The sequence below is a fragment of the Tympanuchus pallidicinctus genome, unplaced genomic scaffold (assembly GCF_026119805.1).
Source record: "Tympanuchus pallidicinctus isolate F22 unplaced genomic scaffold, pur_lepc_1.0 scaffold8, whole genome shotgun sequence".
Classification (NCBI taxonomy): domain Eukaryota; kingdom Metazoa; phylum Chordata; class Aves; order Galliformes; family Phasianidae; genus Tympanuchus; species Tympanuchus pallidicinctus.
In genome coordinates this window covers 3,734,879-3,761,721 of record NW_026294802.1, presented here as the reverse complement: position 1 = coordinate 3,761,721, position 26,843 = coordinate 3,734,879, and the positions used below count along the sequence as shown (strand labels likewise).

The 26,843-nt window shown below is 48.5% G+C and overlaps 2 protein-coding genes across 2 annotated transcripts in view; both read right to left on the bottom strand.

The window, feature by feature from the left end:
• The window catches only part of NINJ2 (ninjurin 2), a 508,566-nt gene extending 499,429 nt beyond the window's left edge, over nucleotides 1-9,137 (bottom strand). Inside the window, exon 1 of the mRNA XM_052667588.1 lies at nucleotides 9,131-9,137. The gene's annotated coding sequence lies outside the window, so the exon portion shown is untranslated. The remainder of the gene's footprint in view (nucleotides 1-9,130) is intronic.
• A 13,939-nt stretch (nucleotides 9,138-23,076) lies between these two features.
• Nucleotides 23,077-26,475, bottom strand: FBXL14 (F-box and leucine rich repeat protein 14). The gene has a single exon (XM_052667579.1). The coding sequence runs from the start codon at nucleotides 26,430-26,432 to the stop codon at nucleotides 25,230-25,232; it is 1,203 nt and encodes a 400-aa protein (XP_052523539.1). The 5' UTR covers nucleotides 26,433-26,475; the 3' UTR covers nucleotides 23,077-25,229.
• Between the last annotated feature and the right edge of the window lie 368 nt (nucleotides 26,476-26,843).

The following is a 26,843-nucleotide window of genomic DNA, read 5'->3' as shown; positions in this document are numbered from 1 at the left end:
TTCCTAGGGGCCTGTGCAATCCTGAAAGGTTCGAGAGCCAGTTGTTTTCTGCACAACTCACTTAGTTGATCGACCAGTCTGCATGAATACAGTGGCACTCAAAAGCATAAGAACCTACTGCACATAACAACCACATTTTTTGTTCACTAGGCATCTAAAACTTACATGTTTTCAAAGAAAATTGTGCCATTAAGTCAGACTTACCTACAGGGAATGGTTGATTCCCATCAGCCTCTGTCTGCACTCAACTGCTCTTGATAAATCCCATCCATGGCAGAGCAGCACTGGCGCTACCTGCCTGTTCGTGACACCTTCCAGGAACATGAATGGGAGCAGCAGCAGCTCCTGCTGGGATCCATGGCAGTACAATGGTGTTAACTGAGGCATATGTTTGGTTTGGTTTTTTTTTGTTTTTGTTTTTACTCCACAAACAAAGTTTTGTGGGGTAAACTTGATAGTAGTCTGGACCAGGCCTTATGATGATGCTAGAAGTCAAGCATAAAACCAAGCTGCAAGCAATAGGAAAAGTGGTAATGTTTAGACAGAGAGAGTTTTGTTTTTTTTTTTTTTAATGAAACCTGACTAGCTTATGGTCAAAGCCAAATTAGGAGGTGTATTTTAAATACATTAGAGATAAGGCTCTGTCAGTCTTGCCACTTTCTGTGAACCTGTGTGAAATCCGAGTTGGTGCGGGTGAACCTCACACTTCATGCAATCACCTCCAAACTGAGCAGATGGAAGGTGGCTGAGTACCGCTCACCATCGCGGTGTGGAGAGATGAAGTGCTTTTCCTCTCACCCATTTTTCCTCCTGGTAAAAGAACTGTCGATTTCACTGAGTCCCAATCCCTCTTTGGATTATCCATCAAACCTTTGTGCAAGAGGACGTGCGCAGGGGTGAGGGAGGCCTAGGAGGAGGATCCCCTGTGGGACTGAAAGAGCCCCCCAAGCAATACCTGTTCCCAAGTCCTGCACTGTCACCCAGAAGGTCTGTCAGCAGAGCAGGCTTGGTCTGGTGTTGAAAGCTGTGTAGTCACTTTCACAAAATTCAGTCCCCATTTGGATCTCAAACAAATGTCGCTGCCCTGCTGAGCGCTGTTGTCATTGAAATCTCTTTCCCACTGAGTTTTGCTTATCCCCTCATCTCCTCTGCCCAAGTGGGCAGGAGCCTTTGACTTTCGGTGTCAAGAGTGTTAAATGTATCACTTCATCCTACCACTCTTTTCCTTGGTAGTGCTTTCTCTCAGTGCACCTCAGCACGTACTACTGTTCTTTCAGACCAACTTGCTGACTTATAACTTGAGGTCCTGTGCCATAGATCGACTCGCTGTGTGTTGTTAATGCAGTGCAGACTTGCATTCTCATGCTCCTCGTCCCATTTGTCAGGAAAACCAGACATTAGTGGCGTAGGTGCCTTTTTGGTTGAACTTCACAACCCTGTGTTTGTGCTATACTGCTTTCTCTCGTTGTCCCCAGTTCTTCAGAAAACACTGGTTATTTCTGCACAGGGCAGAGGTTGCTGTTGGTTTTACGTTTGCTTAAAGACATCTTCAGAAATGCTGAGGATTCCTAGATTTTCAGTTCAGAACTTGTTGTTGTTGTTGTTATTTTCTTTCTGTAAAGAATCAATATTAAATAAGTAACAAGTGTTAAGAGGTGATATAATGTTTCCAGAATCCCATTTGCCTTGTCCTTTCCAAGATTTTGCAAAGCAGACCATGGGAAAGAGTTCTGTAATCAAGTGTGCTAAATAAGAAGTGCTGCTCTGTGAGGCATTTAGTTCTGTCTCCAGATCTTCCCCATCATCTGTGCGTAAAAGTGGGGTTCTGTTTGTCCACAGCTTATCTGACACTACAGACCCTTTCGTTGAAGTTGAAATCAGTAATTGCTCTATAATGTATCAGAGTAGGATATGGCAGAGTCTAATGTGTAAGTGTAGACGATGGCATACTAGTTCCTCACAGAGGCCAACCACACCTGGTTCCTTGTGTATCCCGGTGGGCATACTGACACTGGGGACATCCATATCCTTGAAGCACATGCTCTCTCCTCAAGCAGGCAACAGGAACAAACATGGAGCTGGTAAAATAATAGGTTTTGACTAGAAGACATGCTTCGGTCTACGATGAAATTTTCAGAAGGAAAACATGTTTTTTCATAGTGATGTTTCAAAACCCAATGATTTCTGTTTCCAGTTGCCACTCAGTGTCATTTGAAGTTGAAACCTGAAACAGGAGTTTAAGTTTCAGATCAACATACTGAAATCTCTTGTTTTGCATCAGTGTTTTGTGTTGAGTGTTTTGTTTCTATCAATAATACCTTGGTTTTTTTTCCTCCACATTTTCAAATCAAAAACATTTGGAATTGTTCATGACATGAAATAGTATAATATTTTGACCTTTCATCCTTCCTTGGGATGAAGGCAAATGCTGAAATCCCAGACCTTCTTGGGGAACAGAGATTCCATTCTCTGACCAGATCCACAAAAGTATATTTCCACTGGTTTTGCTGGCTGGCTACTCCAATACTTTGTGTGCGATGACTTGTAATTCACTGCAGATTGAATCTGCGGCGCGTCCACATGGCTGGTCTGGAGAGGCTGAGGGCAGTTAATCTTCCTTACTCTGTGTTGTGTTTTCAAATTAATATCTAGATTTCTTGCCCAAGATAAATTTTCCTTTCTAACCAGTGTTTGGTAGTCCGCTGCATGGCTTCCTGATACAGAATCCATGCACAAAGCAGAACTCCGATGCTCCTTTGGCGTAGCTACAAGCTCTCATGTGACATCAGGACATTTGGAAACGTGAGACAGATACTTGGTTGTCTGTTGATTGATATCCTGCAAGCTGCCATTTATCTTCCTGCTCAGAAGTTACTTTTTCCCCTTTCCACCATGGTGGGGAATGTTTTCCAGGCTCTGCACGCTGTCTCTGAAGCAGTTTTACGGTGTTCCCCAGAAGCGTGCTTTTGTAAAGTTGCCTCAAAGCGTAATCCAGAGAAAGTCTCTGAAGCAAGAAATGCCTTTTTCTGTTTGGCTTTGAGTTGTTATCTCCACTCTTCCAAAATGCAACTGGCTCCATCTACGTCCCTAAGCTGTTTTGTTTGGAGCCAAGAGAGCTGAGGAAATCAAGGGAGGCCACACACATAAACAACTGTGTGTGAAATCAATTAGTTTAAATGAGCAGGAGACATGTTCTTGAAGGGGAAAATAGTGGTTCTCACGGCAGCTTCCCCTGTGGATTGCCTTGGCGGGCCTGTTACAAACATTACATCACGGGAAGGATGATGAGCCAGGTGAATGTTTTAACTTTTCTTCTAATTTCAGTCAGTATTTAGAGTGGCGTTTGACTGCGACTGAAGACCCTTCCGTGCTTCCGTGCTCTTTGTGAATATTCTAGCAAGAGATTTTAATAACAGAAAAGCTCATAACTACCAGTAGCAAATGTATTGGAGGGACCTGCATTTTGACATCTTCACTTCGAATATTTGCATCCTAAATTTGTTTCTAGGAACTGTATCCACTCAGGGATAAGAAGCCATGTCTGTTAGCCTGGTGTGTTCAGGTATCAGATTTTCTGCAGTGTGTACAGAAACAGTCTACAGGACAGGAAATATTTGCAGGAGCTTTTATGAACAATCGCTTATCTCAAATCAGAGAAAGATCGTACTGCTTTCCAAAAATCTGAGGAGAAAAAGAGGTTTCCTCAAGTTGTATGCTGCAAGCTATTATTCCTCTCTGTGGTTGTGTGACCGTGAAACAGGACACCGATGTGCAAAAGGATTTCTAAACCTGGTTAACTCTTGGATCGTTGTCAGGTATGGCCAGAGTGCCCAGCCTTCCCTGCAGGAGCAGAGTTATTCATGTCTCAGCACATTGTGGTCCTGGGCTGTAGGATACCCCAGGGTCAGTGATTAAGATCACATCCCAGTTCCTTTCTGCACCTCTTTAAATAATAGTCTCCTTTCTTTGTAGGCTGGTCTGGGACACTGATGATGTTCTGGGAGCAAAAAGCAAAAAGCAGGCGTTTGCTGGTTGAAGGAAGGCCGTGGAAAGGAGGCTGAGAGAGTGAGAGGGGAAGGGGAAGAAAGGGGAAAAGGGGAAAAGGAAGGGGAAAAGGAAGAAAGATTCGGAAATCTGAGAGGCAGCTACTCAGCTCCTAAATTGCTGCAGGAGAATGAAGCAGTGCAGCTCTGAGAAATCTTTTTGTCTCTGTGCTTGTGGTACCATTCAGACATTAAAGTCTTTTCATGGCCATGAACCTTCCCTGGCCCCATCCAACCTCCTCCCATCTGGGGATGAGGAAAACAATAAGGGAAATTGCTTTGTGCTTTGCACTGAGGGCTGCCTAATGAATCGCACTCTGCTTAGCCTTGCTCTGAACGGAAGGTTTCTTTTTCAACACAAAAGGTTCCCGAAGGCTTACAGAAGACTCACCTTTGTTAGGGAAAGCTGTGGGATAAGGGTATTGTCTGGATTCTCCTGTTTGTGCAACCTCGTGGTTAGGTTTTGGCTTGATTTCTTGTTTAATTTCTAATCTGCAATAATGTATTATTCCACCTTCCTCAGGCACTTTTGTTCATTGCCAAAGCAGCCAGTGTGCTTCTTTATGCACCTAAATATTGCTAGTACTGCCAGTGGCCCCTTGGCTTTACACCTCTGAAAGGGAAGTCCCAGCATATTCATTCTTCTTTGATGCTTGTGTACTGCTGCCTCCCTTTCCTCTTGCAACACACCCAAGAAGCACGTGTCCTCTATGTTCCCTTCTTGGGCTTGGAGGGAAACACAAAGGGCATTTGACAACACTAATAAATTAAACCTCTAATTTCCAGAACCTAATTATGGTTCCTGGGTTTGCTGCCTGACCTGAAAATAAAACTCTTCTCATGAAGTTCTTTTGTTTTCGTTGGTGGTGGTTTTGTTTTGTTTTGTTTCAACAAAGCAAAGAAACAAAAGCCACACTACCAGTGCAGAGAATGGTTTGCTGGGTTCATTTTCCCATGTTTCTGTCTGGGTTCGGCTTGGCCAGTTATGCCCCAAGCTGTGCTTTGGGAGGGGCATCCTACACTAAATATATCTGCAGTGTCTGTGAAATGCAGTATGGGGCACTGCGTCATTTGGTGGAGTTTACTTGGAAACTAAGGTGGGAAGCCAGCTTTTATTTTCAGCCTAGGGTCAGATGCATTTGGGCAGTTGTCTCACCTAGAATTTTAGTCTCGATCAGGAGCTTGTCCTTGAAAATTGAGACATTAAACCTTCTCTCTAAAATAAAAAAAAACAAACAACAAGCTAACTGCGGCAACAAAATAACGTTGGAGAACCATCAGTTTCTTGTTCAGCATCCAGATTTAAGATCCAAGAGCTTCTTTGGATAGGATGCCTTAAAAAGTAAATAAAAAAATATATCATGTTCAAGTATCATGGCTTACTGAGTAGAGGAGGTGGTGCAATTCTGAGTGCTCTAAATATATCAGGGGGAACTCCAGCTCTGGCACGCACTGACAACTGCAATCCTTGGGCTTTTGGATATACTGGGACAGAAGGGTATGCCTCTAAGAAATGCATGAACATATACAACTTAGTGTCCAGGGAGGGTTTAGATTTGCAGCTTCTAGCCACGATTTGAGGCTTGTTTTCCTTTCACATTTCCAGAGCATGGAAATGTTGAGGTGCAGCACCTGAGCTAGCCTGGGTTTCTATCTCACCAGGCCCAGTGAGGCTGCACTGGTAGCACAGACCTGGGGCCTCCATGGGAACTCACCCTGACAAATAGGTGGTGAAGCCCTCATTGTCTGCCCAGAGCAATCCAGCAGCTCCTGCCTACCTGTCTCGCACACAGCAGTCACATCTCTGGCTGCTGAATGTGTTTTTCCTTCTTCTTCTCTAGAGTGAGAGGAATGCCTGTATCTGTGGCAGTCTTTTTAAACTAGGAGATAAGGAGACTGTTGAGAGTAAGATCTAACATTTGTCCAGAGATAATGAAGTAACTCCTGCCTTCTGTTTCATGGTGCTAGGCAAACCTGCCCACACTACAGATAAAAGCCATCGCATTCTACTTGTGTAGAGTACTGGACATACCAGCAGCCTGACCCACAATCCCTGAACCACCTGACGTGCACTTCATACCAACCACAATGAAATACTTCACGTGTATTTGGGAGGATTCAAATATGAGGATGAGGGCTGAGATCTCTGTCTTTGTGACTGCTGACAAGGTGGAGCAACGTCTGTCTTCTCTTCATGGGCTTCACCTGGCACTAAGAATGCAAGCAGCTGGGAGGGCAGATAATTGTCATTACCATCTGAGCCTGCCAGGTGTAGATTGTCCTCTTTGTAACAGCAAAGTGTTAGGAAAATAGAAATACTTCAGCTTTTGTTACAGACTCTATGTCTGTCCTGTTCTTTTGGTTGCCTAGTGATTCCTAGGAAGATGATAGGTGAGTGAACATTCCTAGCAGATATTTTGGTAGGTGTTTGACAGCTTTGTATGTCTGTTTTTCCAATGCTTTTCTTCAAGTGGGCACTTTTGCTGTGGCTGGGTTGCCATGCTGTTCTAGGGATGGCAGGGCTGGGGGCAGAGGGTTTTTCAGCCGAGGTGGGTAGAAGGCACGACCATGCCATGTGCTCCATCTGCTGTACAGCAGAGTTGGATGCTCATGGGTTTTGCTTAGCAGTTGCACAGAACGCAGTCCTGTGTGTGCTGCATGCCAAGAAGGTACCTTTACTTGGTGAGGAGATGCCAGGTGGATGGTACCTGTCCATCTCAGGTCATTAACTAAGCCATGATAATGTGTAATTAACCCTTCAAAAGTAAGCACTGTTTTTGTATGTAGCTTGCTCTATTCCTTCTTTCTCCCTCAAACCCCTCTCCCTGCCCCTCCTAACACTCGGGATACCTCTTGACAGGTGTGTTAGTGCTTACCCCATACCTTATGGCCTGGGACTTCTGGGCAAGAAACATCCTCCAGACAACAGCAAGTCAAAGATTTTGTGTTCCTGAACTGCAGAGTCTTGGTCTACCAGGTGACTCCGTGGGGAGGATAAACTTAGGCCTGCTGCTCCTCACCAGTCCTCCTGCCCATTGCAAACAAGTGAATATAGAGCAGTGAATAGATCCTGGCAGCTCTTTGCCTTCTACATGGCTCTCACCCTTTGGTGCCTTTGAGAGAACAGCTGACAAGTTGGGGCTGCGGTTTCTGGGAGCGGTCTGGCTTTAAAGCAGCAATTCATTCATCTGTGCCAGCAGGAGTGGCCATGAGCTTCCCCTTAGTTTGCAGATATTGAGTGCAAGGGGTGAGGAGTGGGAAGAAGTCAAAAGCTGCCTTGGGGTCTGGGAAGAGCAGGGACAGAAGAGGAAATGAGCTAGGAGAGGGGAGGTGGTAATCCTGTTGGGATGCGTATGGGAAACAGGGTGCAGGTCTTTTCATCCATCTCCCAGTGTCTACACTGCACTGGTGGGCTGTGATGGTGACCCCAGCACAAAATCCCAAAAGGCTGAGGAGCAGCATGCATGTGGGGAAGGAGGGAATGTGATAAGGCAGAAGGTTAATCCTGCTGCTGCAAGCTCTTTTTCATTTGCAGCCATCTCCTATTCTGTGTATTGTCATCCATGTTTAGATGAAAGCTGTTGTCTCCTAAATAAAACTAGGACTTCATTCATACTCTGTAGCAAAGCCACAGAGAAATCCCATGGCTGCAGAAGGCTGAGTAGGAGATTAATTTTATTTAATATTTCCCCTCATAAAAAGTACTGAACCAGTGCTGCAGGAGTAAAAAAATAAAATTTGGTGTTGTGCCATGAGAGAGACGGTCTTATTGGGGGGGATATAAAACTCTGTGTGACTGCTGGAGGTCTCCTGGCACTCCTGTTAATCCTCCCAGGTCTTGCTGTGGAGAACGTGATGTAAAACGCACAGTAATTCCCTTCTTTCATTTTGGTAGAAATGTTTTGTTTCCTGAGCTGGTGCTCTGCGTTCCCATGTCCTTCTAAGCTACTGCTGTGTCCCTCTCCAGCAGCCCTACCGTAACAGCTTGGCCGGTTTGCTGGGTGGTTGGGAGCCTTTTGATGGAAGGCGCTATTTAATTATCAGCGGTGTTATGTTCCCGGAGTTCGCTACATGAAAGCAAAATACCGGCAGTCTGTAATTAATCTAAGCTAATGTGCCACTGTTTACACTCCATCTCCCAAACCAGACAGATGTAAGAAGACACCCAGCCTTCATCTGGGATCCTCCCAGGTTATTTCTGAGCTATCTTTGGAGAACTGCCGTGAACGTATCTGCCCACCCCACAAGTCCCTCAGAAATGAGTACCTTTAACTTTCTGAAGGAATGAGTGGGAGACTTTGTTCTCTGTCAGGGAATGGGTTTTCATGCCTTTTCGTCTGCGTTACCACAGCTGACGTTGGCTGGCATGGCGCTGGAGTGCAGGACCGCTCCAGCAGTTGTGAATTTTGCGGTGCCGCTCGAGGTGACTATAGAAAGCTGCTGCGCATGGGGACCCGCTGGCTCCCTTTGTGTGGAAGATGTGTGATTCTCTGCTGGCCTGGCCTCTGCTCTTAAAAATAAAATATCATATGTGTTCGTTTCCGGTCACTCTGCTACAAATACTTAGCAAAAAAAGGTGATGAAAATGCTTAGCGCTGTGGAGAGACTTGAAAAGATTATGCATCTGTAGTTAGAGTAAAGAGTAATAAAAAGGAACGTGACAGAAGTATATAAACCTAGAAGCACAGAGAAGTAAACCAGGCATTCCTGTGTGTACTTTTACGTAGCACAAGGTTTCCAATTGAAACAAAACATCTGACATAGGTGAAACTTACTTTTTCTTGCAGCACATAAATAATTGAGACCAAGAATTTAGCAGAATTCAGAAAGGATTAGATATTTATATGGATAAAAGTCTTACGATTTATGGATATTATTCTAGCTGCTTCAGGAGGTATTGGGCCTCCTGCTCCAGGACAACCTTCCATCTGCAGCTGGTTAAGCTGGCCCCATGGACGCGTAGTGCCTTCCTTTGGAATACCTGGGGATGGATGTTGAATTAGAGCCTCATGTTCTCAAGCATCTCTGCATCAAGAGCTTTCTGTAAATATGGCTGGAGTTGGAGGTGACCAAGAGCTTCTAATCACTTGCAGGTTGATGTGAGGCAAGTGTGGCCGTTGTCTTCTCTGACCATAGATCTGAGATGATGATCGTGCGCCATGTGCACTGCAGTGGGTAGGTGGGCTCTGCAGGCCCTCATGTGGCCCAGCAGGAAAGTAGGCAGAATCAGAGTCCATATGGTTCCCCTCCTCATGGGGAGCAATGCAGCAGGATACAGGGGGACCGTATACAGGGGCCTTCCTGGGAATGCTCAGGGCAGGCCCCTACCTCCAACCCCCAGTTTCTTGCTGATTTGGTCAAGATAGTGTGCTAGCAAAGCTGGCCTGGATGGAAGAAAGCCTGGTGATATCCAGCAGAGGGTGCTCATGAACAGGTAGCCTGAGGAACTGGGTACTGCTGGTATCCTGCACTCAGGTTTCTGTGCAGCCAAGCCCCAGTTTCAGGGGGCTGTGCCCATGCTGACAGATTGAGCGGGGCTGAAAGGTGAAGCAGTGGGTGCTGAAGACATCCACATAGCAGTGTGGTGGGGGCTCCTGTCTAGGACTGGCTCCGATTAGGTTCTACAACATGAAGGAGTGTGAGGTGTCCTCCTCAGGCGTGTTGGCCTGTTCATTTTGAGCCAGAAGGAATCCATTCTGTCAGCTAAAAGGCTGCTTCAAGTTGCAGACCAGCATAGACAGCAGGACTGATGGTTTGAACTGCACTGCTGGCATGCTTCTGGCTGTCTCATGTTGGTAGTGGTCAGGCTGGCTGTCTGGTCCCTGCCACCAGAGTCAGGTCAGTCCTTTCTGAAATCCTGGTGAGTGCAGATGCTCCATCTGCTCTCGTTCAGGCTGAGTGCAGTCCCTGAGTTTGGAACCAAGTTTATAACTGAGAGTACAAACTCATAACTCTCCAAGTGCATCTTGGTCAAAGCTTCAGACTGCAATCAGATCTCTTTGTTTGAGCCACAGAGTATGGTGCAAAACTGTAACTTGGTCCCAGCTGTGCTCAAAAGGGTCACAAACCTTTCAGTGAACCTGGGCTGAGTTCGTGCCAAATCCCAGAGCCAGGTGTATTTTTCATGTGCTTTTAGGACCATGTGCTGTAAATGTTACATGGTTCTGAAGTTTAGTCCACAGAGCAAACGCAGCATGTCATCAGGGTACTGGGATTAGGGAAGAAGAGGAGGAATTTTTCTTGAGATAATTATAGGCAGCTGAGTTGCCTATGCTCAGCATCTTTGGAGTGCTTACTTGCCGCGTAGTGTAGGCATCCCTGAACTCCTGTACATCAAAGGGTGTAATACCTGTCTGGTCTGTAATTCAGCACATCTTGCATTACACGAATATCATAGGTCACAATTATATCAAATGCAGAAAACTGCTGTCTGTAGGAGTCTCTCTTAAGTTTCCCTAATACCTTTTCTACTGGAAAAAAAATCCTAGACTGTTTAATAAATGTACTAAATTAACAGTACCATCTTGCATAACTCATCCTTATGGTGATCTCTTAGATGGAGTTTTCCATCAGTAGATCGAAGCACTTTACAGAAGAGATTCTTCTCACAATCTCAGTGGGGAAACCAGAGTAGAAGAAGAAGGTAGAAGGGACGCATTCAAGGTTATGTGGCCAACCAGAGGTGGGGGCTGCAATAAAATTTGAGGTTCTTAGTTTTGTGCTCTGCTGGAGTTGCTTCTTCAACCTCTGAAGTGCCTTTAGGTCTGAGTGAAACACAGCAGCTATTGACACAATTCGGGGCATAAAGCGGAGGGAGGCAGAAGTGTAATTACACACGTAGGAGCGGTCACGTAGCCAAATGCCAATGTTTGTGTAAAGCAACATGTCTTTAATAACCACAAGCGTGGTCAGGCACCCATTTATTTCCTCTGAAAGACATCCCGCCGTGCGGGTCAGCACCCTCCAGCACTGCAGTGAAGCACTGGGTCGGTGTTGACTCAGAGGAAAGAGTGACACGGACTGAGTCACCGCATCGCTTCCTGAGGGACCCTGGGTTTTCCTGGGGGTATCAGCGGGACCCAGCCCTGCTGTCGGGGTGAGATCAGATGAGCTCATGACCTGAAGTGGTCTGGCTGCAGTTAAGTGTAAGGAGGTACTGAAAAGAAACACAGTTCATTATAAGGGCTACAAGAGTGTTGGATTTTTTTTTTTTTCTCTAATAATTTCATCTTGAATTACAGAACTTAACAAAAAACAAAAAAACAAAAAAACAAAAAAGCCTTCTTTAACTAACTTGGTAATAATAGTATGGTTTTAAATGTACTTGTTTAGCCTATGCTGACTATATACTTACACAGCTACCTCTGGCCTGGGAAAGATCGAAACCACAATGGCTAAGTATAGAGGCCTCTAAAATATCTTCATGTATGCAGTGCCTGAATACACAAACAGAACTGGTCTCTTCTGTCTACAGGAGCAATATTTTCCATAGGATTTGTATTGACAGAGGTTTCCCCCAGAGTTATGCTTATTTATTAGAACAAGAATCCTCCAGAACTACATCCATGCGCTGAACCCCATTTCATGACCACCGTCAGCCTGGTACAAGAAATGTAATCTCTTCCTGAAAAAAAGTAAGCACTTCTTTCATTCTGTGGTGGAGCAGGCTCCTAACTAGGGATTGCTTTTTTGTTTCTCTTTAAGTTGTTTTTTTCGTGTTTAGTTTTTGAAAAGAGTGAGGAGTTATTACTTGGATTTCAGCTCTGACTCCTGAGAACAGCTGGTGCACAGAGGAGAAATTCTCCTGTCTTGAATCGTGCAAGGATCCACGTGCTGAGCAAGCAGGCTGCACTGCTGCTGGATGTATGGCGTTAGTGCTTTGCAGCCTGTTTTCTGGAGTGCACATCTGTGCCTCTTTTGGAGCCTCACCCCTGGCTTCTCTGTGTGCCTCCCTTCAAGTCTTTGACTTAGACTGCCAGAGCTGCTTTGGGGCAGCTGTGGGCAAAGCAGCTTTCTGTTCCTTCTCCGAGTGCGATACCTCAAATATGTTCCTGCTGATTCCCAGCTGTGGGCTACTTTTACACTGACACAACATATTCTTGTGTAAATGACAGATTCCTCTGAAGTGGGGTTAGCAGCGCTGGGGTTACACGTAGCTGTAGGCAGTGCGCGACATTGTTCTGGTGGGAGTGACGTCCCATCCAAGGCAGGAGGTGCTAGGAGTGGCATGCTGAATGCGTGCCCAAATTATGTGCTCCGGGGAGTAACACCTGGTTTATGAGACATGTGCAGATATTGCGTAGGTGGCCCTCAAGATGGTGTAGATTTTCCTATCGTTTCTACTGTGATTATCTCTGCTGGCTCTGGATCGTTTGCTGGCACACCAGCAACCCTGGAAACCCCCCAGCTTTCATAATAGTAAGAACTTGTCCTTCCTTTTTGGATAAAGCAGCTTCTTTAAATGTTTGCAGCAATGTGCAGCTGAATACATAGACAGTTCTTTCAACACAAAAACCCCACCTGACACAATTTGTCTGCAGTTACAGACTCAAGCTGTGTTTTGAAATACTTTCAAATACTTATTTCTACAAGGACTATTCTTCAGGGAAACGGTATGGAAGCAGGCAGAAAGGAATACGCTCTAGGACCACCTCCAGGATTGATGGGAGGCTTTGACAACCTCATGATGCTGTGCCTTGGGCACAGGGATATCGGGGATTATATTTGAGATGTCTCTGATGACTTCCTTGCAAAGGTCTCAAGTACTTTTTTTGAACTTCCACAAATTAGCTTTTCATTCTCACGGATATGTGATACTGCTCTCGATCTATGGATGAAGCAGCTGAGGTGCAGCCAAGGAGCAGGACTTGCCTGCTGGGCTGATGGTTGGACTGGATAATCTTAGTGGACCTTTCCAGCTGTAATGATTCTATGCTGTCATGCAATGAGCTTGGAGCAGAGTCTACTCCCTTATTTATACTCAGAGGTGCAACTCGCCAGAATCATAGAATCACCAAGGTTAGAAAATACCTCCAAGACCATCTAGTCCAACTGTTCATATACCACCAATATTTCCACACTAAACCACGTCTCTCAGTACAACATCTGAATGTTTTTTGAACATCTCCAGGGATGGTGACTCCACCACCTTCCCAGGCAGCCCATTCCAGCACTTGACCGCTCTTTCAGAGAATGAATTTTTCCTGATATCCAACCCGAACCTCCCCTGGCACAACTTGAGGTCTTTCTCTCTAGTCCTAGCTTCCATGTTGCTCAGGAATCTCTGAACAATCTCCCAAAAACTGAACCCCTCTATAGGCCTCTTCTCTTACTCCACTGCTGCTGATGCCCATGAGTGCAATGCAGTGTGTAAGACATAGAGTTCTAAGTTCCTGGGTGAGCAACATCCTCTCTGTGCTGTATGGTAGCTCAGTACTTCTGCTGTGCTACACTAGCAGTGAGACTGGAGATGCAATTATGCCTTGAAAACAGTTTTTTACTGAACTGAGCACATCCACCTTGTCACCATTAGTGGACCCTGGGCAGGGGACAGAACTACATCCTCCAGGGATTCCTGTGGAGATCTCTGCTGCTGGATGAATGGGGTTGCAATATGAGAGATCACTGAAAAGAAAGATAAAGGAGTGAGGTTTGCAGGAACCTGTAAGAGAAAGAAGTGGGAATGCTGGGACAGAGGAACAGTACTGAGTAACCCACTTGTAGTAGGAATCTCTTAACAACTTACAATGGCAAGTTGTCTTTATAGTATACAACAATATTGTAACACATGAAATCTTGTAACATCCCTGTGCAGAAGTTGCTTTACATTGTTGACATTCTGGATTAAAATCTTGCAATCTGCAAATGTTTGGGAGGATTGTAATGGTTCATGGTATGTTTATCATACATCTAAAAATCCACATATGTGGTGTAGCATTATAACTGTGCTCTTCACAAAGCAAATCCAGCACAGAGATGAAGCATGTTGCACTTTGAGGTGCATCCACTGAGTTGAGCAAAAGGCCTGAAGGGAAAGGAGTTGCGTGCCAGGCCTTAAGTGGTTGCCCTAAACAGAAGAGTGATGAAGCCTTTTCTGTTGCCAGCTGTGGAAAGTACTTGGGGGTGGGGGAAGGAGGGGGAGGAGAAGCTTAATCTGCAGGAAATACAGAAGATTTTAGATGGATATGGAGAAAAATTATTACAAGATAGGGACCAGCAGGCTTTGTCCTTGACAGGTGAGTTTTGGGAATGGATGAGATAAACCTTTTGAGGAATGATCCAAGTATACTTGATGCTGCCTCTGTGCAGGATGTTGGGCAGGGATCTGTGGAAGTCCACTGTGTTTCATTGATACTGTAAGGAGGGCTCTTGAAGGTTATCCGTGGATGGTAAGCCATGTAAAAATAGACTGGGAGCTCCAGGAGGGAGGCTTGCTTGCAGTGTTTGGGGATAGATGGCTGGGTGAAAGATTCACTTTTTAAGCAGGATGGCTCTCCTGTGGGTTTACGCCTCACATTCAGTTGACTGGAGTGAGAAAGAGGAAGGAGAACTGTCTCTTCCCCGGCCTTAAATTTGTAGCAACACTAATGAATCATACAGGTCACATACGATGCTACTGACTACTAGCAATTCTGAGTCCCTTATCTTTGGATGCTGAAGCTTTCCAGTCTTGGAGAGCGGACTCATCTGTCTTCTGAAAGGTGGACAAATACAGCGTATCTTAAAGCACATCAGCCTTAATGAGCAGTTTTGAAAATGCTGGGTCATTAGCCTTTATATCTTACCATCTTAAAACTTTGCAAAAGCACTGTGTGTGGATGGAGAGAGTGAGGAAGAGAGAGGTAAGAGACCTGATTAAAAAAAAAACAAAAAAAAAAACAATAACAAAGCAAGACAAATGACATTTAGGCAGCATTCAAAATTGCAAAATGAAAATCCCCACCTTAGGCACCACCTAGCTCCTGGAGGCATCTAAATTCCACAGATGCCTCATTTGCCTTTTCCTCTGTGTTTGTCTGGTTTTTATTTTAACACCCCTCAGGTGCTGAGTGCTGTACTTGCGTGCCTGCCCAAAATTGCTTGAATCTGATCATGATCCAGAAGGAGAACACCCTGGCCCCTCAGCCTCCCCAGGTGTTTTCAGAACACACCTAGCACACATGGATGCGATAAGATCCAAAAGGCAGAGGCAGCCACTGCTTTCTTTTGAAACATCTTCCGTACCAACCATATGGTTGGAAGGCTTAGGGGTCAGAGCCTATTTCTGTGCTTTACTCAACAGCTGCTGTATGGAATGTGAAGAAAGCTTTCCAGAAGTAAAGACAGGCCCTGAGAGTAAATGCTCACGATCTGCAGTCATTCTTTTCCTTGTGTGCTCTTCTTGCCACAAATCTGAAATGACCAATGAAATGACCAGTGTGGCTTAAAAGGAAAGGGGAAGAGCGGCCCTTTCTCCAGGCCTCACCTGACGGCTCATAGTTACTGCCTTCTCTGGGAGGTGTAGGTTTGGGGTGCTGCAAAGGGAGGAAGGAATTAGGCATGTCTTCCTTTGTCTGCTATTCAGAAGCACGGCATGCTGCTGCTTCCTCCAGGTCTGGTAAGGCTTGTTTGTACACAGGTGCAAGCACAGCAATTTGACAATAGAGGAGCAGTGCCTAATTGGATGGTTTGGATGGCGTGTGAGCGCAGGCACTTCCCAGTAGCTCTGATTAAGGTATGTGGCTCCTCAGGCAGGACAGCCAGCAGCACTGACATGTGGCTCCCTGCCTAGCAAGGAGTTGTTCTGGAGCCTCTGAAGTGTCTGACTCTTGTGTGTCAGCTGCGAAAGCACCAAGGACTCCAACCTAGGTCCCACCCTTGGAGTGAAGCTCTGGAAAGCTGGGTGTTGCAGTGCACACAGCTTCACTGCCAAGGCTTTTTGGAACTTGCTGTAAGTTACTTGAGCAAGACCTCCTGCATAATGGGTTTGCAGAGCCAAAGCCCAGCCTCATGGCCTGTCCAGAGGACCATAGCTCTGTCTGCTCTTTTTTGGTTTTTTATTTTCCAGTTCAGCAAGGCTTACAGGACTGGAATCAGTTGCTTTTTCTTGAGTGATTATTAAGAGGGACTTCTAGAGTACAGTGTTGCTCTTGTTATAGGTGTGCAGTGCAGTAGTAGGGCTCAAAGCCTGGAGTCTGGCTATAGGGGCTGGAGGAAGCTGCTGAGATGCGTGCTTGTGGTTTTTCTGGATCCAGCTGCAGTGGTTTAGGTTTCTGGCTGAGCCTGTCTGAAAGCGGCGCAAACCAAAACACAAAGAGAGGGAGGGTCGTAAGTACCCCCATTCTCTCCTGATAATCCCTTAAAAAATAATTGCAGGCCTAAACCTCTGGCCTCCAGCAAATTTTCCACTCGATTAGAGGCTTTTGTGAAGCTAGGGAAAGGGACACGCAGACTTGCACATTGTGCTGCTGCCTGAAACTTCCAGCTGGGATTTTTTCCATCAAAAGGGGATTTTAGTAAAACCATTATAAGGGGCTTAGTCACAGAAAAGCAGTTGAGCTGAGACAGGGGTAGATTAGCTCTAACATGCTTGTTTTTGGCACCGGGGACAGGGTGGAAGTTACACCCAGCCGTTCACATGCAGCCTCCGCATGTCTGCCCGCGCTCCTGGCAGGTGTGCAGGAGGTGTCATCCCAGCACGCCCCGTCCAAAGCAGCCCAAGATACGGGGTAGAAGCCAGCAGCCCAAACACAATTCTCCAGCACTGCGGTCTGAATCTCTAAATCAAAAGCTGCCGCCATCCCATTGGTCTTTGGTGCGATCTGTGCGAGTTTTGCTAATGGACAGGTGCCCCTAGGGATGGAAAACCGTGATGGGCAATGCCATTTGTGGCCTTAAGGACCATGTCCTGCCCGCGCCTTTGATCCACACGGGTGGTCTCGCTGAGTCACTGCAGAGAGGGTCCTGGTGAAGATGCAGACAGAGCAGCTGGTGCAATCTGAGCCGTACCTGTTGTGACTAGACGACTGCCTCCAGGAGTGTCCAGGCACTGCTGTGTGTCAGTTCTGCCTTTGTTTTCGAGGCTTGCCCTGCTTGAAACAAAAGCTTCAATAGCCAAAGAATCTGGAGAGAGGGGGATGTTTTGCTGGAGTAGTCACTGTTGCTTGGAGCTTCCCTACAACCTGTGCTCATACATCAGCACTTCTGGGGGTTCTGGATGGCAGACCCTGCTGTGAGGATAATAGGAAAATGGCCCCACACTTGGTGTTCCCTGCCCTGATCCTCCCTTTCAGGGCAGCTGAGGCTGGAAAGCTCATTTAGACTTTGCTGCTCCAGGTGCCAGCAGTGAGGAGAGCTGTGGAAGCAGGAGGGGTGTACGTAATCTGAGTTGTTTCCACCTCTTTCCCCGTCAGTGATCATACTTGCCTTTCTGATGCCTGTGCATGTAATGAGCCATGCAGAAGCTAATTACTAATTCTAGGAAATTATTGGGTACAGCTGTTTCTGAAAAAGACACTATAACTGTGTTTGTAGCAGCAGTGTTAGAAGTCAGAGGGAGAAGAAACATTCAAGTTTAGGTGCTAAAAAGGACATGTGCATACAGCCCTTGGTACTTTAATCACCATGGAGGTATCCCACTGAGCAGCTGCCAGAAGCATAACCAAGCCCTGCGCAACGGAACAGAGCTAAAATAATCCAAGCATTAATTTGTTTTATCCTACTCTGTTCATATGCTCATACTTGTGCATGATTTGCTTAGTGTGAAGCTGCAAAGGCTGAGATGCAGACTGCTTTGGGTGTTGCTCTGGGCAGCAGCACTACGCCTGGAGCCTGTGAGGAGGCTCGCTGCTGGTGTTTCTATGGCAGAGGCCCAACCTGGCTCTGGTGCAGCAGGGGTGAGGCGGTGCTGGTTCCAAATCAGGGGGATATCTTGTCATACAATCGTGGAATCATAGAACAGCTTGGGTTGGAAGGGACCTTAAAGTCCACCCAGATCCAACCCCCTGCCATGGGCAGGGCTGCCACCCAGCAGCTCAGGCTGTCCAGAGCTCCATCCAGCCTGGCCCTGAGTGCCTCCTGGGATGGGGCACCACAGCTTCTATGGGCAGCTGTGCCAGGTCCTCACTGTCCTCTGAGTAACAAATTCCTTCCCAACATCTAATCTCAATCTCCCCTCTTTTAGTTTAAAGCCATTCCTCCTTGTTCTATCACTATCACTCTGTAACATGTCTTGCTGTTGAAATAGGTGTCTTCCAGCAGCAGCCATCTCAGTCCTAGACAAGTGGGTCCCACACGGGAACCAGGCGTGACCAGGCAGCTGTCTCCACACCATTTGCTTTAAGGTGAAAACCCACAGCAGCCTCATCAGTTTGAGGAGCTGGAGGAGCATGCTGGAATTAACTATGGGGAAGCCAAGTGCTGATGATGACAAACTCCACTTCTTGTTTCCTGCCAGACCAGCTTCCAACGGCAGCCATCTCACCCAGGGTACTTATCCGTGGCTGGACTAGATGATCTTAGCGGTCTTTCCAGCCTTAATGATTCTGCAATTCTATGCCCGCGTAGAATCTCTTCCCTCTCCTTACAGCCTTTCAGCCCATTTTCCTGCTAGTGCTGCAGATGACCCCGAGGTGACAACACACCTCCGCCGGCCTCGCCCTGCAGTGCTCACGCGCGGCATTGCCTGCGCTCGGCACTCCACCTGCGCTGCGGAGCGCGTTTCCCAGCGCGTGCTAATTAATTAATTAGGCGGTGAAGAGCGCGTAGCCGGGGCCCCCGTCCGCCTTGCCGGCGGCTGAGCGCAGCTCCCGGGGCTGAATGCAGCCGGAGCCAGCCCGCTGCGGAGGCTCCCCAGGGCGGGCGGCGGCACTCGGCGGGCAATGCTGCCGCCTGGCGGCGCGGCGCGGAGCTGCGGCGGGGGCTGCTCGCGGGGGGCTGCCCGGTGTCCCCGTGTCCCTCCCTTCCCTTAGGCCTGAGACGGCGGAGGCCGAGGCGCTAGAATCGAGAGGAGGAGACCGACAAGGAAGCGTCTATGTGCGCATCTCTGTTTCTGTAGCAGAACGGCAGCCTGGTTCGATACAACTCAATAAGCTCCTGTGGAAATGCTTGCTTGGGGGCGTACATCCCTACTGTGGAACTGTTGGCACCCCTTCCGAAGCACACCCCAGGTTTTAGGAAGCCTTTTAGAAGAATCTCTGTTCATTTCAGTTTCTGTTCATCATTCTGTCGCAAGAGCAGGTCGGATTTGGATCTTTCAAAATCTTGACAGCACTGTTTCAGGTTAGACTGGCATGTAGCTAATGCGTTTGGTAGATTTAATTAAAGATGGTGGAAAAGCACTCAGTGTCACTGCCAAACGTGGCTGGAATCTGAGCTCTGGCAGAGGAGCCCGTGAGCCCTCTCCAGCTCTAGGCTGGGGAATCCAGCGGCCAGGCAGGGAGCGTTACGCAATGCGGCCAGCAGCTCTGGCATGGGGCCTCACTGCTGTCCTTAGGGGTCCTTGGATGGGCCTGAGCCACCCCGATGGGTTCGTCGATCATTTTGCCTCCACAGAAGGCACTGTTAAATTACTGCTGGCTGAAGTAGTGGGGTTTTAGGTAGAGGATCAAAAAAGAGAAGGCAAAGGATTCACTTTGCTAGAAGCAGCCCGTGCACATATGTAGCGAGGCTGCCAGACCCCAGGGGTACCTACCTACGTTTAAGCTGCTAAGGGCAGCCTGACTTGTGCCTTTGGATCTGAAAAGTCCAGGTGCGTTGGCCACCGTGCTCTCATTTTGGCTCTTCTCCTTTATCAGAGGGCATGTTCGGTAGCTATATTTTCATGGGGACAACCTCTTGTCCTAGCATGGACCCAGGCAGTTTGCATTACACCTGTCCCTAGGCCCTCATGATTTATTAATAGGGAAACAAACGACCCCAAAATCTCTGTGACTAATGGATTCAGACAAAACTACAGCACAGGGTGGAAGCATATAAAATGTATAAATCTCCACGCGACTCCCACATGCTCCTCCAAGGGCAGTAGGACCCAGGTGGAGCCTCCCTTTCCTTCCATCTCTCCCTCCCCACATGTGCTTTTGGAGGTTGGTTGGGAGAGAAGCCAGCCACTGGCTCTGGCCAGGGACGCAGCTGCTGCAGCAGCCAGGGACCTGCACACTCGGGTGCTTCGCTGCAGCTTGCGAGCTGCCATCTTCTGCTGCCTGTCCCTTTATCCCCGCTTTGTGTCACACCTGCTCTGCTCCTCTGTCCTGGGCAAGGACTGCCTCAGCCAGCAAGGCTGGTGATGCTTTCACTGGGCTGGAACTCAGGGGCTGGGGCAGGCAGTGCAGAGCCCTCGCTGCTTTGGTGGTGCTCTGAGGAGTGTGGGGACACAGACAGGATATTTCCAGCCCGCTTCCAAACGGTGCTTTTATGGCTTTCTACCTTGGCTGCCAAATGAGTCATATTCAAAAATTCAAGAGCGTCTGGAGAGCGAAAATTAAGTTTTCTTGTTACCCTGAGGAGTCATATGGTAATTGGTCTATGGTTGTTGGCAATGGATTATTTATTTGGAGAAACCCTTCTCTTTACTAGTGAAAACATGCATTCTCCCCGCTCTGGCTTCACAGTACAGTAAGGCTGTGCCCAAGGAGCTGTCGTTCCCAGGCACGAGAGCACAGCAGTCGGTGAGGAGCACTGGCTTCTGCAGTGGGAACAATCCGTGGTGTCTCAGGGTGCTTTGGTTTCAGCAGTGTCTAGGCTTGGCTTCCATTTAAACAGTATGCTGGGCCATGGGGCAATGGTTTTGGCTTTGTTTTTGTTTTGTTTTTTTCCTCTAGTAGGCAGAGAAGTTTGGTGTTTTTTTTCTTGTATTTGGTTGTTTTGGTTTTGTGTTTTGGGGGTTTGTTGTTGTTTAGGAAAAAAATCCTGTTCTATTCCTGATTACAGAACTCAAGAGCCCATACATTCTAGTCATTTAGACACAGACATCCAACTATTACCCATTCAAACATGGCCCTTAATAAGGAGACACCATTTTTAGTCAAATCCAGTGGAAACAACCCTTTTTGGGGATCTATCATGCGAGATCTATCATTCCCCGTCCCTCACTAGAACTGCTGGCTACCCTGGGAACGCTTACATTTCAGAGGTAGCGGGAACCTGATCTGGAATTCCTGTCGCTTATAGCATTCGTACATTGTCTTTTTAGTCAGGAAGTTACTGTAGACCTTTTTCTTCATGCAGGAAAGAAAGACCCCACACCTCCCTCCAAGTAAAGGAAGATGGATATAGTGTCAGGCTCAATTAGATCCAATTGTGGTGGCTTTCCCCAGTGTGAACAATGCAGCTTTTGTGATGAACTCTCAGCAGAAAGCGTGGAAGTCTTAGAGAGGGAAAGAAGACAACGCGGACCCCAAAGTCCCAGTCTCAAGGTGCCGGCCCTTTTCCTTGGGGTGGGGATGAGGTTATGCACAACTGCGGCCCTCTTGAAATGTGATTTTCCCCTTTGAAATGCAGCACCGAGATAAAAGGGGAGAGGTGGTTAGAGCTGGGAACAAAGAGCCGTGTGTTGTCCAGCCTGAGCCAAAAGCATCGCGGAGGCAGAGGTGAGCACAGGGCCAGGCCCCACACCTCCTCGGTTGGGCGGCCAAGCACCAGGGGCAGCACCCGGTGAGCGCGGTGCCCGAGCAGGATAGCGCACAGGGAACAAAGTGGCCTGCTCAGTGCTGGAAGTGCTTAAAATGCAAATGTACAGGAACTTCAGACCATCCCCCTCCCTCCTCGGCATGGAGGAAAGCAGCTTAAATACAGCCAGGCCTGGAGAGGAATGTTAAAAAGAGGGGAAGAATCACCCTCCTCCTTTCCATAGGGACCCTCACACGGCGAGATTCAGTATGCATGACTGAACAAGCAAGCAAGGACAGCTCCTCTTTTAACTTTCCTGAACAATGGCTCTGGCTTCTTCCACCATTTCGCATTCTCTCTACCCCAACCCCTCCTTTAAGAAAGGAAAGGGGCAGCGGGGGAGAGAAAGCCCTGCTGCAGGACTTAGAGGGAGAAAAGCTTTGTTTCATGCCCTATAAACACCGCTTAAGCTCCATCTCAAACAACAATAAAAAACCCACATCGTGCAAGTCTAAAAGGGACCCTGTCAGGTTAAAAGTCATACATTAAAGAGAAAGATTACGGTATAGTACAAAGGACACCTTCAATTATTCAAACTTTTTTTTTTTTTTTTTTACGTTCCCACTTTACTTCCTCTTTCCTTTCATCTTTGCTTGGGCAATGGAAACCAGCGGAGCCATGTCAGATGTCCCAGGTTCTCATGTGCTTGCACGGCTTTGCTGGGAAACATTTTTATCTGATAGGTGTTCTGCAGGGAGTGGTGAGTGAGGGTGGGCCTCAAGTCAGGCACAGACCCCCTCTACCATCTACCTGGCACTATGAAGAATGAACAGATCGGTCCTTATGCTCTCCCTTTCAAGTGTCAGCTTTCCCCTGTCACAAAATACCAAATTCACGTGGTAACAAACTCCAGCTGAAGCAGACACCTCACACCAAGGAGCATCTCAACACCAGTTCTCTCCATTGATGCCGAGAGCTCCCGCAGCCGGTGCTGCTGCGACCAAACCTTCCCTAGAACCTTTTAATGCTGATGCTACCCAGCATCCTGCACTGAGGGATCAGACCCTACCTCTTTTCCCTCAGCAGCGGCCCGAACCTCTCAGCACCACGAGCACACCAGGGCAGGCAGGCACCTCTCATCAAGAAGCACAGACAACACAGATACTTTTTTTTTTTTTTTTTTTTTTCAAAAACATACTTCATATTTCCTCTTTTATTATATAAATATCAGTTTAACCTTTTACTGTAAGAATATAAAATGTTTTAAGAGGATCTTTGTTATTTTTATACAAATTCACAAACAGTACAATTAATCCATAGGGGTCTCTGGGTTTGCGTTAACTCTGTGGTCTGGCCTGTTACTGTGGAGGGTTTGAGATATTGAACACGTGAGAAAGGGAAAAAGAAAAAAAAAAAAAAAAAAAAAAAGCCAAGATAGTTTTCTGTTAAAAAAAAAATAAAAAAAAATCCTTAACTCTTCCTCTTTAAAATAATAATAATAAAAAAAAATCTAAAGAACCAGCTCCATTTTATTGACAGAACAGAGATAAGACAGATGAACTTCAGTCTCCTCCCCTCGCGCTGCAGCCTCGGGGCCTGCAGGCTGCTCGCTCCTCGCCCACAAACAGGAAGCCTCGCACAGTGACCTTTTGTAGGTGATTCGAGAGGGGAGGGGATAGGATTTGCATATATCTCTATATAATTTTGTAAAAAAACCGACTTGCATTTTACACATTTCTATCGTAGCAATAGCCCGATCCTCAGCACGGATTCTCACATTTACACGTTTGTGCTACAAGAGGCAAAATGCAGAAGCACAGTTTGGGTCCCCAATCCCCAGTGAAGAGGGAGGGAGAGGCACAACCAGAATGTGAAGGTGGGACACAGCGGGGTAAGCTCAAAAGCAAACGAAGATTTTTTAAAAGGAAAAAAAAAAAAAAAAGAGGGAGGGGGAAAGGGGAGAAAAAATGAAGAACAAACCCAAGGAAGGGGCATTATTCCAGTCTAGGCACAAAAATGTTTCAGTCTCAAAATCTCTTTCCTGTAAGAATTCCAGGGCTTTTGAGGAGGAAAAAAAAAAAAAAAAAAAAAAAAAAGTAACAAATTAAAACGAGGTAGCCAGACATCATATATATATTTATATATATAGAATATATTCAGCAGAAAAAAAATGTACTTAAAAATCCACAAGAACAGCAACTTCAAATGTCTTTAAAAATAAAACCGTGTAAGAAAATGAATACTGTAAAGAAGAGAATGAATGAGGAAAACTGGGACCAGTTACAGGACATAAGCGAGGGATAGATGGGAGAGTAAGAGGCTGTTTTTGTAGCAGTAATTTTTTTTATGCATTTCAAAATAAAAACAGGTCACAGTATCTCAAATGAAGCAGAAATGAAGCTGGAGATTCTTCCTTAAGTCCCCCAGGCCGAGGGGAGCTGGCCAACCCTTGTACCCTCTCAGCCCCCATCCAAGAGGAATGGATACATAGTTGGATATGTTTATCCCTGTTGCCAAGAAGAGGGAGGGGAGAAGGAGAGAATGGTGAAGGGGAGTCTCTCAGTAACTGTGTGGCCCCTCGTGCACGGGAAGGTCTAAGAGACCAGGGTCCACGTCCAGGCTCTACAGAAACAGGGTAGGAGGAAATGGTATCTTCATCTCCAATACGGAGATGGGGAGAAAGAACAGAGTGCCTGGGCTTTTCCTTTAGCTATAGTGCAGGATGACATGGAAACGTGCTGACAAAAGGAGAGGTTGTAGCTGTCCCTATTCTCAGTGCAGTGGAGAACTGGAGTAGTGGGAGTATGTATCTACCCACAGCAGAGAGCAACACGGAACTGGAGATTGAAAACAGACTTCTAAAAAAAAAAAAAAAAGAAAAAAAAATCAATGTACCTAGGGAGCAGTATTTCTGTCACAATTCCCAGCTGACAGGGGAGGGGCAGGCGCAGAGGTGGAATGGTTAGGGTTTGTTTTTCAGGGCTTTTATTTTTTTTGTAACCAAAAGCTGTGTCTGTGCCCAGTGCAGGATGACTGGGTGGCCAGGTACATAAGTGTAGCTAGGAAGCCTTTCCTGCTGTTCTAATTGTTTGTTCCCATTTCCATTCCTACTCTCTTTTATATAAATCAAAAATAATCTATTCTCAATACATGGCAGAGCAAGGGTCTCGATCTTTATCCATCCTTAGTGCAGGAGGGGATGGAATCGGGGAGTGGGGATAAAGAGGGGTGTCTCTAGCCCCAGTGCATAAGTGTGGGCTTCTACCTCTTCTGTAAGGGGGAGGATGCTGGGGTAGGGATGCGGAGAGCTCTGTTTCCCCTGTGTGGAGCTCGAGGCATGACCTGGAAAAAGGGTGGGTGTTTTCTCTCTTTCCTCCTGCCCCCCCACCCCACCCTTTCCTCCTTCTCCTCCAGAACGAGGGCAGGCAGGCAGCACACAGGGGTCAAGGATACTCGCTCTGTTCTTCCCTCCAGTGCCAGGGTGCGTGGGTAGCATGGCTGTGCGCGTGCCCCTCTCTCCACTCCTCCGTTGCAGCAGTCAGTCAGTCCTTCAGTCCGTGAGTTCCTCCGGAGGAGACGGAGGTCTCGGGGCACCCCCTCCTCTCACCTGACCTTCTCGCTCTCAGTCATTTCCCACAGTCCCAGGTTGAGCACCTTGAGGCAGGGCAGCTGGGTGATGCGCTCCAGGCCCCGCTTGGTGATGCGGGTGCAGCCGTAGAGGTCGATGCCCGTCAGCTGGCTGAGGTGTTCAGCGATGAGCTCCAGGCCCTTGTCGGTGATGCGGACGCACTGGCCGATGTTGAGGGTGCGCAGCCCGTGCATCTGCCGCACCATGCGGTTGATGCCCTCGTCACTGATGTGGCAGGAGCAGAGGGAGAGCGAGCGCAGCCCGTCCAGTCCCTGCGCGATGTAGGCCAGGCTCTGGTCCCCCACTTTGTCGCAGAAGGAGACATCGAGGCCGGAGAGCCGCAGGCTGCCCATGGCCAGGTGCATGATGCCCGTGTCGCTGATGTTGTCGCAGGAGCGCAGGTTGAGGCTGCGCAGGCTGCTCATGTGCGACAGGTGCAGCAGCCCGGCGTCCGAGATGCCCCCGCAGAAGCTGAGGTTGAGCTGGCGGAGGCGGCCCAGCCCGCGGGCCAGGTGCTTGAGCGAGAGGTCGCTGAGCTTCTGGCAGTCCTGCAGCGTGAGCTGCTCCAGACCCAGGCAGCCCTCGGCGGCGCTGCGCGTCATGCCCGCCAGGTGCCCGATGCCCACGTCGGAGAGGTGCCTGCAGGAGCGCAGGTTGAGGCTCTTGAGGCGCTGCAGGCCCCAGGCGATGAGCAGCAGCCCGGTGTTGGTGATGTTGCTGCAGCCGCCCAGCTCCAGCACCTCCAGCCCCTTCAGGTACTGGGCGATGCGGCCCAGGCTGCTGTCCGTGATCTGCTTGCAGAGGCTGAGGTTGAGCGAGCGCAGGGAGCTGATCTCCGCCACGAAGGCGTGGCCCAGCCCGTTGTCGGTGAGGTTGTAGCAGCCGCTGAGGTTGAGGCTCTCGATGTCCGCCATGCCCTGGATCACGTAGCTCAGGCTGCGCCGCAGCGACAGGATCTGCACCCGCCGGATGCCCCGCGCCGCCAGGCTGGGGAAGAGCGAGGGGTTGGCGCGGCGCAGGTGCAGCTTCGCCTCCACGCCCCGCCACACGGAGCGGTGGTAGGCGGCGTCCCGCCAGGCCGTGCACACCTGCGCCGCGCGGCCCTTGTCGCGCACCTCCAGGTACCCGAAGATCATGGCCAGCAGCTCCGGGAACAGGCACGAGATGTGCGTTTCCATCGCCCGCCCGCGCCCGGCCGCCCCCGCCGGCGCCGCGCTCCGCCGCCGGGCCCGGCCCGCTTCCGCTCGGGGCCCGCCCGCCTTCCGCTCCGCGCTCCGCGCCTCGCCGCGCTCCTCCCGCCCGCCGCCGCCGCCCTCACATCGCCGGCCCGGGCGGCGCGGCCCGGCCCGCGGGAGACGCTGCTGCCGCGCGAGCGGCCCGGCCCGGCCCCGCGCCCCGCGGCCGCCGCCTCTACCGCCGCGCCGGGCGGGCCGCGCCGCTGCTGCCGCTGCTGCCGCCGCGCTGCTGCCGCCGCGCCGCGCCGTGCCGCATCGTGCCGCCTCCCGGCGGCCGGGTGCGCTCCGGCGCCGGCGGCCCCCCGCGCTCCGGCGCCGGCCGCCGGGCCCCGCCGCCTCCCTTTGTCTCCGCGC